The sequence below is a fragment of the Scylla paramamosain genome, chromosome 20, assembly GCF_035594125.1.
Source record: "Scylla paramamosain isolate STU-SP2022 chromosome 20, ASM3559412v1, whole genome shotgun sequence".
Lineage (NCBI taxonomy): Eukaryota > Metazoa > Arthropoda > Malacostraca > Decapoda > Portunidae > Scylla > Scylla paramamosain.
This window is the reverse complement of record NC_087170.1, coordinates 795,834-806,987: the sequence shown is the minus strand read 5'-3', so window position 1 is coordinate 806,987 and position 11,154 is coordinate 795,834. Positions and strand designations below refer to the sequence as shown.

At 39.3% G+C, this 11,154-nt stretch overlaps 1 protein-coding gene across 1 annotated transcript; it reads left to right on the top strand.

The window, feature by feature from the left end:
• Nucleotides 1-9,559: 9,559 nt before the first annotated feature.
• LOC135110715 (keratin, type I cytoskeletal 9-like) lies at nt 9,560-10,561 on the top strand. The gene has a single exon (XM_064023341.1). It carries the CDS (start codon nt 9,560-9,562, stop codon nt 10,559-10,561), a length of 1,002 nt encoding a protein of 333 aa, XP_063879411.1.
• Nucleotides 10,562-11,154: the final 593 nt, after the last annotated feature.

Sequence of the window (11,154 nt, the reverse complement as noted above, 5' to 3'; positions counted from 1 at the left end):
TATTATTATTATTATTATTATTATTATTATTATTATCATTATTATTATTATTATTATTATTATTATTATTATTATTATTATTACTATTATCATTATTATTATTACTAATATTGTTATTATCATTATACTATTGCTATTATTATTATTATTATTATTATTATTATTATTATTATTATTATTATTATTTTTATTTTTATTTTTATTATTATTATTATTATTATTATTATTATTATTATTATTATTATTATTATTATTATTATTGTTATTATTATTATTAGTAGTAGTGTTAGTATTAGTATTAGAATTTGTATTAGTATTGATATTACTATTATCATTATTATTATTATTATTATTATTATTATTATTATTATTATTATTATTATTATTATTATTATTATTGTTATTATTATTATTATTATTATTGTTGCTATCATTATTATTATTACAGTTATTGTTATTGTTTTTTGGGTACTATTGCTTTAATTTTCTTTAAACTTACGTACTGCAACAGACTTATGTAAATAATTGAAACATGTAAATAGTTGTTCGGCTTCACTGCTTCGCCTTTACATATAATAACATCCAAAATAAGTCCATAGAGAGCAAAAGCTCAATGGACGAATGGCTCACTACATCTGTATGTATACCAAACTTGTATCTTTCTAAAAATCAAATAAATATATCAATATCAATATCAGTATCTCTCTCTGTCTACCGTCTCCTACTCTCAGAAGTGGACACACACACACACACACACACACACACACACACACACACACACACACACACACACACACACACACACACACACTTACTCACATGAATTGTCCAAAAGGCTTCATTATCATGTTCGATGACTTGTTAACCACTTCATGGTCATTGGGCGTATAATGGGTTCATTTGATGTGCATCTGAACAAGGTAACAGAGTGCAGACAGGTTCACAGAGACATGAAGTCCACTGCCTTCCTCGAAATTGAATGCCCAAAGAAAACGAAATGACAGTTCTTATGAGCGGTTAATTAAAGACCACTGGAGGCTAACACTAGTGAGGTTTCCAAAATGTGCGCAAGACCTCGGTGGAATCCAGGCTTAGGGAATTGTGAAGTTTTTGTGCTGCCTGAAGTCCATGAAGATCAATCGAGCCTTTGCCTACTAACTGAGGAGACGAGTGAATTTGAGTGAGATTCTTCGTGTTACTTCGTCAATGGGGAAAAAAAAAAAGATACGTTCATACACTAATTATATTTCTTTTTATGTAAGTGGACCCACGTGCCGCTATGTCTGTTTTCTTGCTTGATGGTACTGCGGCGCCAAACTGAAATTCTTAAATATTTTAATTTAGTTTCTTACTTGATGGAAGAAAGCGGGTCCAGTGTTCCATAATCTTAAAAGGCACTTCAGAAGTGATATATATATATATATATATATATATATATATATATATATATATATATATATATATATATATATATATATATATATATATATATATATATATATTATTAATTTTTTGCGTATGGTAGGAAGGCTTGATGTTCTACAGGTGTACAATATGAAAATTTTACTCTTGTTTCATCATATCACCTTCTATATTATGAGAAATTTTTTTTTCTCTCGTGTCTTATAGTGCTTACTGTAAGATTATACATACAAACACATTATTATTATTATTTTTTTTTTTTTTGGCATTAGTTACATAGCGGTTTTTTTTTCTAACTATGGATGTAATGCTTGGATTGGAAAAAATCCACATCGGTGTTCTAGACCAAATGGTGTCACTCTAAGATGCATGAGAAAATGCAATACTGTACTGCATCTCTTTCATACTGAACCCACAAATTTATTAAGTTATGGCTGCTGAAAGACACCTATGGAGAGAGAGAGAGAGAGAGAGAGAGAGAGAGAGAGAGAGAGAGAGAGAGAGAGAGAGAGAGAGAGAGAGAGAGAGAGAGAGAAGAGGAGAGGCATTACCTTCTAGGTAATTGTCTCGTCAGCAAAAAAAACTTGGACAACATTTCACTCGTGATTGTCGCCTGCAGGAAGTGTCCTAATTATGGCTGACTGTCAACCTAGTGATGCCTTCCACAAAACACCACGCTGCTTCATCACGCCATTCTAACTGAGGTGAATGATAGAGAGGGGTGCTTGTTACCTTCAGGTGCTCATCATCGTGGTCCAACTAATTTTAACGGATAAAAATACTACCACAAACTCTCTCTCTCTCTCTCTCTCTCTCTCTCTCTCTCTCTCTCTCTCTCTCTCTCTCTCTCTCTCTCTCTCTCTCTCTCTCTCTCTCTACACACACACACACACACACACACACACACACACACACACTTTAAATTTTATCGACTTTTTTAACTTTACTAAGGTACCATGCAACAGTCGTCTCTTTGGCAGTAAACTGGCCCGTCATAAACACGATCCCCTATCTTAAATTTTTTTCCATTCTTCTCAGTTCATTGCCCTTCTCGTTTACTCTTTTGTGTTCTAAAATCCACATTCTCGGCGTGTTTTTACATACATTCCAAAAATGTTAGTAAGTTCATCTGTTATGATGCTCATTGTTTCCTTTGCGTAGGAACAGGAAAAAAAAAATCGTATTGACGTTAGATATAAGTTAAGAATAGCCTTACCAACTGCAGCTGCTTGTAAATTCAGATTTAGTTTGAAATTACCTTTTGTGAACATAGTAATAACATTTTAACTTGTTGTAGACACAGTGGTGAAGGGAACTTCTACACAAAGTGCAGCGCTGCCTTGTAAGCTCCAGATCTTACAGCAGTCACTCAAATATACCGCGTCGTACATTTGTTTGCGAATACTGAGTGCTGCACATACGCGGGACCAAACGTATATACCAGCACACCTTCCATATCGTCACACCAGACGTATGTACCGCCACACCTTCCTCACCGTCACACCAGACTCTCCCTTCACTTGTAAATAACCTCCACAGGATTGTCAGTGGCTCCTGTCTCAAATGAGTGACTTCGCCAGGCGAGAAGGGACTGGTTCCTTGTACTCAGCTTAGAGGTAACAGACAGGTGCACAATTGGACGATCTTTGAAATTACTCATATTTACAGAAGTCACAAGGTCTACTGTATCATTTTAAATCTAGAACACAGAAGAAAAAAATGTTGGGTAGATCAGGGAGTCAAGAATCTTACGAAATAGAGGGACGGTCCGGGGAGACTGAACTCCACTTGTACCGCGGCAATCACTGTCCTCTGATTGGTTAGGCCTCTCCTGCAGTCATACATAAAAGTTTCCTTAATAAAATGACGCGAATCATTTTGACTCAGTGGACGAAGAAATATGGAAAATATTGTTTGAGCGAGTAGGGTGCGTTGGTTATCTTTTCGAATTGCTCTTAACTTTGTGAAATAAATGTTAACGAGAGTAGTGATACTCTTCTGTATGATAACACCTTGAGTATTCTGTGAGGGATTGGATTGCTGGCTGCTTTATCCTCTGGCTTTACCCTTTACATGAATTTTCCAGTGTTTTAAGACGTCGAGACAGAACAATTAAGCTGAGAAACAAAAGGGAATAATACCTGTTAATGTATGTTTGTTTTGTATAAAGCTGTACAGATGAGTATATGTATGTGTGTGTGTGTGTGTGTGTGTGTATGCAGAGAAAGTGGTGAGTATTTCATCTATGATTTGCATTCACCACTTCATTTGTTTGGGTGCCCTTACTGGAAAAAAGTGACCATTCATTCATCACTCCCCCCCACTCTCTCTCTCTCTCTCTCTCTCTCTCTCTCTCTCTCTCTCTCTCTCTCTCTCTCTCTCTCTCTCTCTCTCTTTCTCTCTGTGTGTGTGTGTGTGTGTGTGTGTGTGTGTGTGTGTGTGTGTTTGAGAGAGAGAGAGAGAGAGAGAGAGAGAGAGAGAGAGAGAGAGGAGAGAGAGAGAGAGAGAGAGAGAGAGAGAGAGAGAGAGAGAGAGAGAGAGAGAGAGAGAGAGAGAGAGAGAGAGAGACATAAACGCAACCCAACACTGTACAGTGACAGAGAGCAGACGCATTATTGTCTTCGTGGGCGTGAACTTTTGTAACAAATGGGTGAAGTAGAACAGTTTTCTCTCTCCCTTCCACCAGTGACGGCCAGGAAAGCGTGTTGAGGGTAACTCATCGTACTGTCCCGATACTCCCCTGCCATCAGGGTCCCTCCGAGCACACCATCTCACCAGAGTGGGATTCCATCACCGAAAGCCTTGATTTATTGAGACTAACAGCTGTGATCTGCATAGTTTTCCAATGAATCTGTGAACGCTGGTAGGTGGAGAGCGCGCTATATATTCATGTGGTATATCTCTCGCGGCTTTGAGATGAAATAGTACCTCTTCACGTGGATTTTTAAGGTTCTCTCTTGGATATAAATCTTACCGCATACAGACGTGTATGAATGGCAGTGTGCCCTCCCTTCCTGCATATCTCACCCTTCCTTCTCCCTTCCCGCCCGGTTCACTTCAACAGGAATTGATTCACCTTCACGATTACAGTACCTAGTTAACAGCACCACTCATGATCTTCACTTACATCGGTGTCATCATCACGCCATTACATTACTCATGCCAGGCTGTTCCGCGGAAATAAAGGAGCCGGATTAAGGTAAGCTGTTCTGCTAACTGATCCCAGCTATCCTTAGCAACGGTCAGTGCCGCTCACTGGGCGTCGTTCCAGACATAATTATCATTTATATCGCTGAGGCGTTGCGGCAGTAAACCAGCGGAGTTTATGGCCCAGTAGATTAGTACGCCACGAGAGGAACATGCATTATGAGGCTGTGGGTTGTATTTTACGTTTTGACCCGTGGAAAAGAGTAGTGCCAACTTTTGCTAGTGACTTCAGGGCATGCTCCTATCTTCGTCCCTGGCCAGAGCAACACTGCTACGTGGCTCTTGACTCTTGCTTCTTGTTGCAGGTCAGGGAGAGAGAGAGAGAGAGAGAGAGAGAGAGAGAGAGAGAGAGAGAGAGAGAGAGAGAGAGAGAGAGAGAGAGAGAGAGAGAGAGAGAGAGAGAGAGAGAGAGAGAGAGAGAGAGAGAGAGAGAGCAACAACAACAACAAATTGAAGTCAAAAGTTAATAAAAAAAAAATAAAGAAAAATAAATAAAGAAAAGCAATGTTAGCGAATAGACAGTAATGACCTTAAACGTTTATATATTATATACCTCGGACTTGATGGCGTGTGTGCTACGGAGGTAAAGGAAGAAAACATGGAGGCGGATAGAAAAAAAAAAGGCAATTCAAGTAAGTGAATGGACTTGGGGGACAGACATTATTAGTGCAACTATTACATGCACTCTGCCTCGGCCTGATGGAGGTCTTAGAAGTGTACGAGAGGACAAATTAGGGAAGAAGAGAAAAGAGGTCATTTTTTACCAATTAATGGATAGAGATCACAGGTGTTGATGGTAAACGTGTCACTTGTACGTGTCTTGCATCTCATCGTGGCCATGCAGGTGGGAAAAAAGAAAAAAAAAAATAAAATAAAGAAGCGAAATAGATAAAAAAAATCTATTAATGGTCTTAGATGATCGATCTCAGTAGTACAAATGTTACATACCTATTATTTTCTTGGTGTTCGTCACAGAAAATAAGGAAATAATAAGGATGAATAAAAAAAGGTTATTTTTGTCATTAGATGGACAGTATTGATGGACTTAAAATTATAGCCATTATGAGTGTCTCATCTCACCTGTTGTGGGTCGCGAAGGTGAGGAAAGAGAGAGAAAGATTAGAATGAATAAAAAAGTCAATTTGTTGTATAAATGGAGAGGGACGATAGAGTTTAAGAGTCGCTAACAATATAGAACCTTAACTAATATTACTACTCCCTTTACTAACTAGTATTTAGGATGAGACTAGCTGCTCTTTTCCATTAATGATCATCCCCCCATTTGTTCCCGCACTTAGCAAGCCCGCGCCGCGAAGACTGGGCATTGCCAAAGGGCGGGACAGTAACGTAACGATGGAAGCATTTTCCTTATCCAACCCATCCCACACTGTAGTGAAAGAGTGAAAAGCAGTGAAAAGTAGTGAAAAGAGTGAAAGCACTCCCACCATCAGTGTCAGTCTATGAAATGAAAAGTGTTTAATATGTACGAGTAGCTGAAAAGTATTGCCACCTTCCTCTCCCACAAGCTGTTAAGTGAAAAACGTTCATGTAACAGACGAAAGGCACTTCCACTCTACTCTGACCCGCAATATGAAAAATGCCTCAACTATTGGAAAGAGCTCAACCTTCCAAACCTGAATTATGAAAAATGGTCAGTAAATTTGGAAAGAGCCTCCCCACCCACCCACGCCTGTAAAACCAAGTCATTTTTAGTTGGACTCCTTCATTGGTTTTTCACCGATTTTTGGGCCTTTGGGAGTTGAGTGGTGGCCTATACGCGCAAAGATAAGAAAAAAGAAAATTAAAATAAAATTATGAACTGAGACGTGCTGATGGTAAAGAAGTCGAGTTTGAACAAGAAAAACAAAATAAAAGCTGTTGTAGGACAGCTTATTTGTTTATTGAAGAAATATTATACGAGTCATAGTGTGCACAAGTTCATTGGTAGTAAACTATTTTCATCTAATTATTTACTGATATTTGTGAAATCTGAGTTCATCTCTCCAAATTAAGAAACAGCTGAGATGCACGTTTGCGGTTTTGTCCATGAGACATTGTGGCCTCCAGTACGTATTGTTATCGGTGTGTGTGTGTGTGTGTGTGTGTGTGTGTGTGTGTGTGTGTGCAGGAGCGAGCATGTGTTAGCTTCGTGGCGCATCTCAGCCTCGGGTCACCTCCAGACAGCACAAAAAAAAAAAAAAAAAAAAAAACAATCCAGCACACAAGGTAGGTAAGGCGAGTGTGTCGGCTTTGTGCACCTCATCATCACTTGACTCGTACTCCAATTCCTAGTTTCTACAAGTCCAGATTTAAATTTCGGTTTGAGTTTCACGCTATTACATATCGTTGTTTATATATTTGTTTATTCACGTAGGTGTTTATTTTCATAAATGTCAATTCTTCATTCGTATCTCAGTTTTTACTTTGTTTTATTTTTAATTGTAAGAATTATTTATTCTTATAACATATTTATTTACTTTTTTATTTATTTATTCATATTTACAGACATTTATTTACATGTACATTTACAAACATTTACAACGGACAAACATTTACATGTTTATCCGTTATCTCAACGTTTACTTTATAATATTTTCAGAAGTTTCAATTCTCTATTAATTTCTCAACTTTTATCTGGAGCTCTGGTTAGGTCCAACTTGAACAACTCACTAACACCTTGACTCACCGACTCTCGTAGAGGATGTAGCTTTCATCTCAATCGCTATTTATGAATCCCGGATACTATAGAATGCTAAAGTACTGCTGCTGCTGCAGGTGAGAGGGCATCGTCGCTCACTCCACCCACCATGCCACGAAAAAAGCGGTCGAGGAGGAAAAAAAAAAAAAAAAGACAGATTTATATATTAGAGAGGTAGGCTGCCTTAGAGGGGACGAGATAAGGAGGGATTTATCTTTCCTTGAAATTAAGTGTATTCTGTGAGGCATAATAAAGTCGCAACACCGCAAACTACGTGAGGGTGTAGACGAACCTCCTCCGTCACACGCTGCACGGCTTACTTGTGTTTTTTGTAACGTAACCCTTTAACTCTCTCCCTCCCTCACCTCCTATCTCGATGCCCCTCCCACCTTTCGTCTCTCCTTCCAAGCCTTTTTTCTTTAGAACTCCTTAGCTTCCCATAGAACATCTCCCTCCAGACCTGTCTGTTCTCTAATATCCATTTTTCTCCTCTTCCTTCTTTTCTTTAAAGTTCATAACGAAAGTGTACATGTACAGAGCATAACTATCATAGAGTGAGCTACCTAGCACTGATTGCTGGAAGTTAGCAGTCGTTGCTGGTACTTTCATCCTATGATGGGCTGTGGATCACTGAGGCCTGTAGCAGTTAGTGAGCATTGTCCATACTTAGTGGCATTATGGGCCTCACTGTTCCCAGGGATAACTGCATAAAGTGCAGCGCTTCATCATTGCATTACCACGATGGACTGAGCTGAGTCTTGTTTGATTGCTGCCTTATCAAAATACGAGTGCTCCAGAGAAGGCTATTACATTACCACCGCTGCATAATTCCCCTACATCCTCTACTCTGTCTTACCTTGTTTCATTGTACTATATTGCATTGTATATGAAAATTTGTTTTCTTTCAGGTGGTCAGAAAAGAATAGATTTAAAAAAATAATATATACATTCTCCTTTATTTATTTATCTATCTATTTTATATATTTTATTTTATTTTGTGTTTCTGCTTTTCCTTTGTGACAGTTTTGTATAGCGTGTGCTGCTTTCCTAATTGTCTCCAAGCCAACTCGAGCTGGGTTAATGGGTATTGAAGAACCTTCTGCTACATGGTACTGAATTACAATATCCATTAAAAAGAAGCAGTAAATCTTTAACTGATAGCTATCTTCCTCCTCCTCCTCCTCCTCCTCTCTGTTTTACCATGGATATGAGCCAAGTATAAAAGAATATATGTAGCAAAACAAATTAACTTAAGTTGCCTGTGACATTCTTACGCTCGCTAAGCTTCAGATTAAAAAAAACGCCGAGAAGTGGCAGCATTTTAGCACCACTCCCCCACAGCTTGCTTTCACTTTTACTGCGGATTGCCGCCTCGCTACGCTCACGCTGACGAGACTGTCCCACTTTCCTCTCACACTCTTCATTGGCTGTTCCTGTCCCCATGGTATATCAAAAGTCACTACCAGCTCGGGTAATCTGACGCAGAGAGAGCATGTATGTATGTCTCTGTCGCGTATTCTTGACCCTCTAGTTACGGTCATTCTTATGGTGAGAGTTGCCACCCATTGGTTATTGATGGTTGTTCAAATGAAGATGGTTTCATGTGTGTATTGATGCGTTAATTGACGCTGACCGTAGGTGTTGTTAAGGGTAATGTTGTTTTATTTGCACATGTTGTTTTGTTATTTGTAATAGTAACACGATGTCTGGCGTTTAATGGTTCAATCAGGTGCTTCTGTGACTCTTGAAACGTGTGCATCTCTCTCTCTCTCTCTCTCTCTCTCTCTCTCTCTCTCTCTCACACACACACACACACACACACACACCCCTCAACTCAGTGATTAAAGGAAACGAGAAGGGGAACACTGTCTTTAACGTTACTTGGAACTTGTATCTATGTTGATGAGGTGGCTAATTGGACGCGGCCTTCGAGGAGGAGTGTGGTTTGTTGGTCATCACCCTGTTCTCTACTATCACTTTACGAATATATTAGCCATTAGGATGAACAGCGGGAGTGACATCCTCAGACCTTCACCAGCCTTGTGCGCGGACCTTCTAACACAGACACACACACACACACACAGGCTGTGGTGGCAAGCGGATGTGCCTGGCTGTGCTCGGTTTCCGTGTTGGAACTCTGTTGTTCGTGCTGAAACTTAGCTGGTCTTCACAATGGATACCGAAGTTATTAAAGTCTTGCTTGATTCTCAAGAAAAGACTTTCCATACCGCCATGGATTTTGTAGTTGACCAGTTCAAGTCAAGAATACGGGAAGCAGAGGTAACCATCCAGGACCTAACTCGAAGCCTGGAGTTTTCTCAGGCCGAAGTCAAGGATCTACAAAGTGGAGTAAAAGAGCTCAGGAAATTCGCAAGTGAAATTTTGAAGTCACAAATTAAGGACCTTGAACAAAGACAGAATTACCAAGAAGATTATAACAGACGAAATAATTTACGCATAAGTGGGATTGAAGAAAAACTTGGTGAAACATGGGAAGAAACAGCCATAGCAGTGTCGAAGCTCATTGAAGAAAAGCTTCAGTTGCCTGCTGTAAAATTAGAACGCGCTCACAGAACCGGACGTGTGTTGCCTTCTCGTTCTCGTGTTGTTGTCGCGAGATTCGAGAAGTTCAGCGATCGAGAAGCACTGATGCGAAATGCTAGAAAATTGAAAGGTTCTGAAATATATATAGATGAAGACCTTTGCCCTGCATCCCAAGAAATTAGAAAGAGTCAGATACCTCTCATGAAGAAGGCCAGAAAAGAAGGCAAGATTCCTTTCTTCAAACACACCAGGCTAATTATAAAAGATAAGAGTACTAAATATCAACTCCAGGGAAGAAGCTCTGGCAGTGAAGGTGTCTCGACCCGTGAAGCAGTGGGTGACGTCACGGGAGCAATGCACCAGGCGAGTGAAGCAAGTGGTGGTGAATCATCCGTTGGTGCTGAAGGAGGAAATAATTATGCCTCGACTCGTGGCGCTGTGGGACACGTCTCGGAAGCAGTGGTCCAGACAAATGAAGCAAATGGTGGTGAATCATCGGTTGGTGGTGAAGGTGGGAGTACTGGTGGTCCCTACTCTGCTCACACTGGATCCTCTGGTGTCGGTGGTGGTAGTGGGTCCTGCCATGGCCGCCCCACACCCTCGGGTACTGGTGGTGGTGATGGGTCTCCAGATGCAGCCCCGACACAGCGACAGCAGCAGACTTCACGTACCAGAAATCGCAGGAAGTAAATAACCTGGTTCCTTCTTATAAGTTGATTGTCTCTGTATAATTACTGGTTATAATGATCTCTAACCAAAGTCTGTGGAGTGAATTGCCTTTCGCTACACTAAATGATGAGATGTTGAGGAATAATATTGTACTCTCTAATAACGTAGATTCACATTATGATTTTTTAAATTTAGTATTTGATCCATTACTTACTGAAGATGACAAATACAATAATGATATAAATTAATATAGTTTTCTTAGCAATTTAGATATCCCTAAAACTGAGTATGTATATTTAAGTAATATTTCCTCACCAAGTGCTAACACCTTATCAATTCTTAATCTAAATATTAGGTCTATCCCTGAAAATCTTCAGTATTTTATAATGTTATACACAATATCGCTGTTAAACTTAGCATTATTGGCTTACTGAAATTCGATTAAATCCTAGTCTTTCTTCACTGTATAATATGCCTGGCTATCATATGTTCGTCAATACGCGAAATGTGCATGGGGGTGGGGTGGCTACTTATGCTGATTCTGAGTGAGAGGCAACATTGATACAAAAATGTACTGTTTCTCATGACTACATGGAAACCTTGTGTATTGAAGT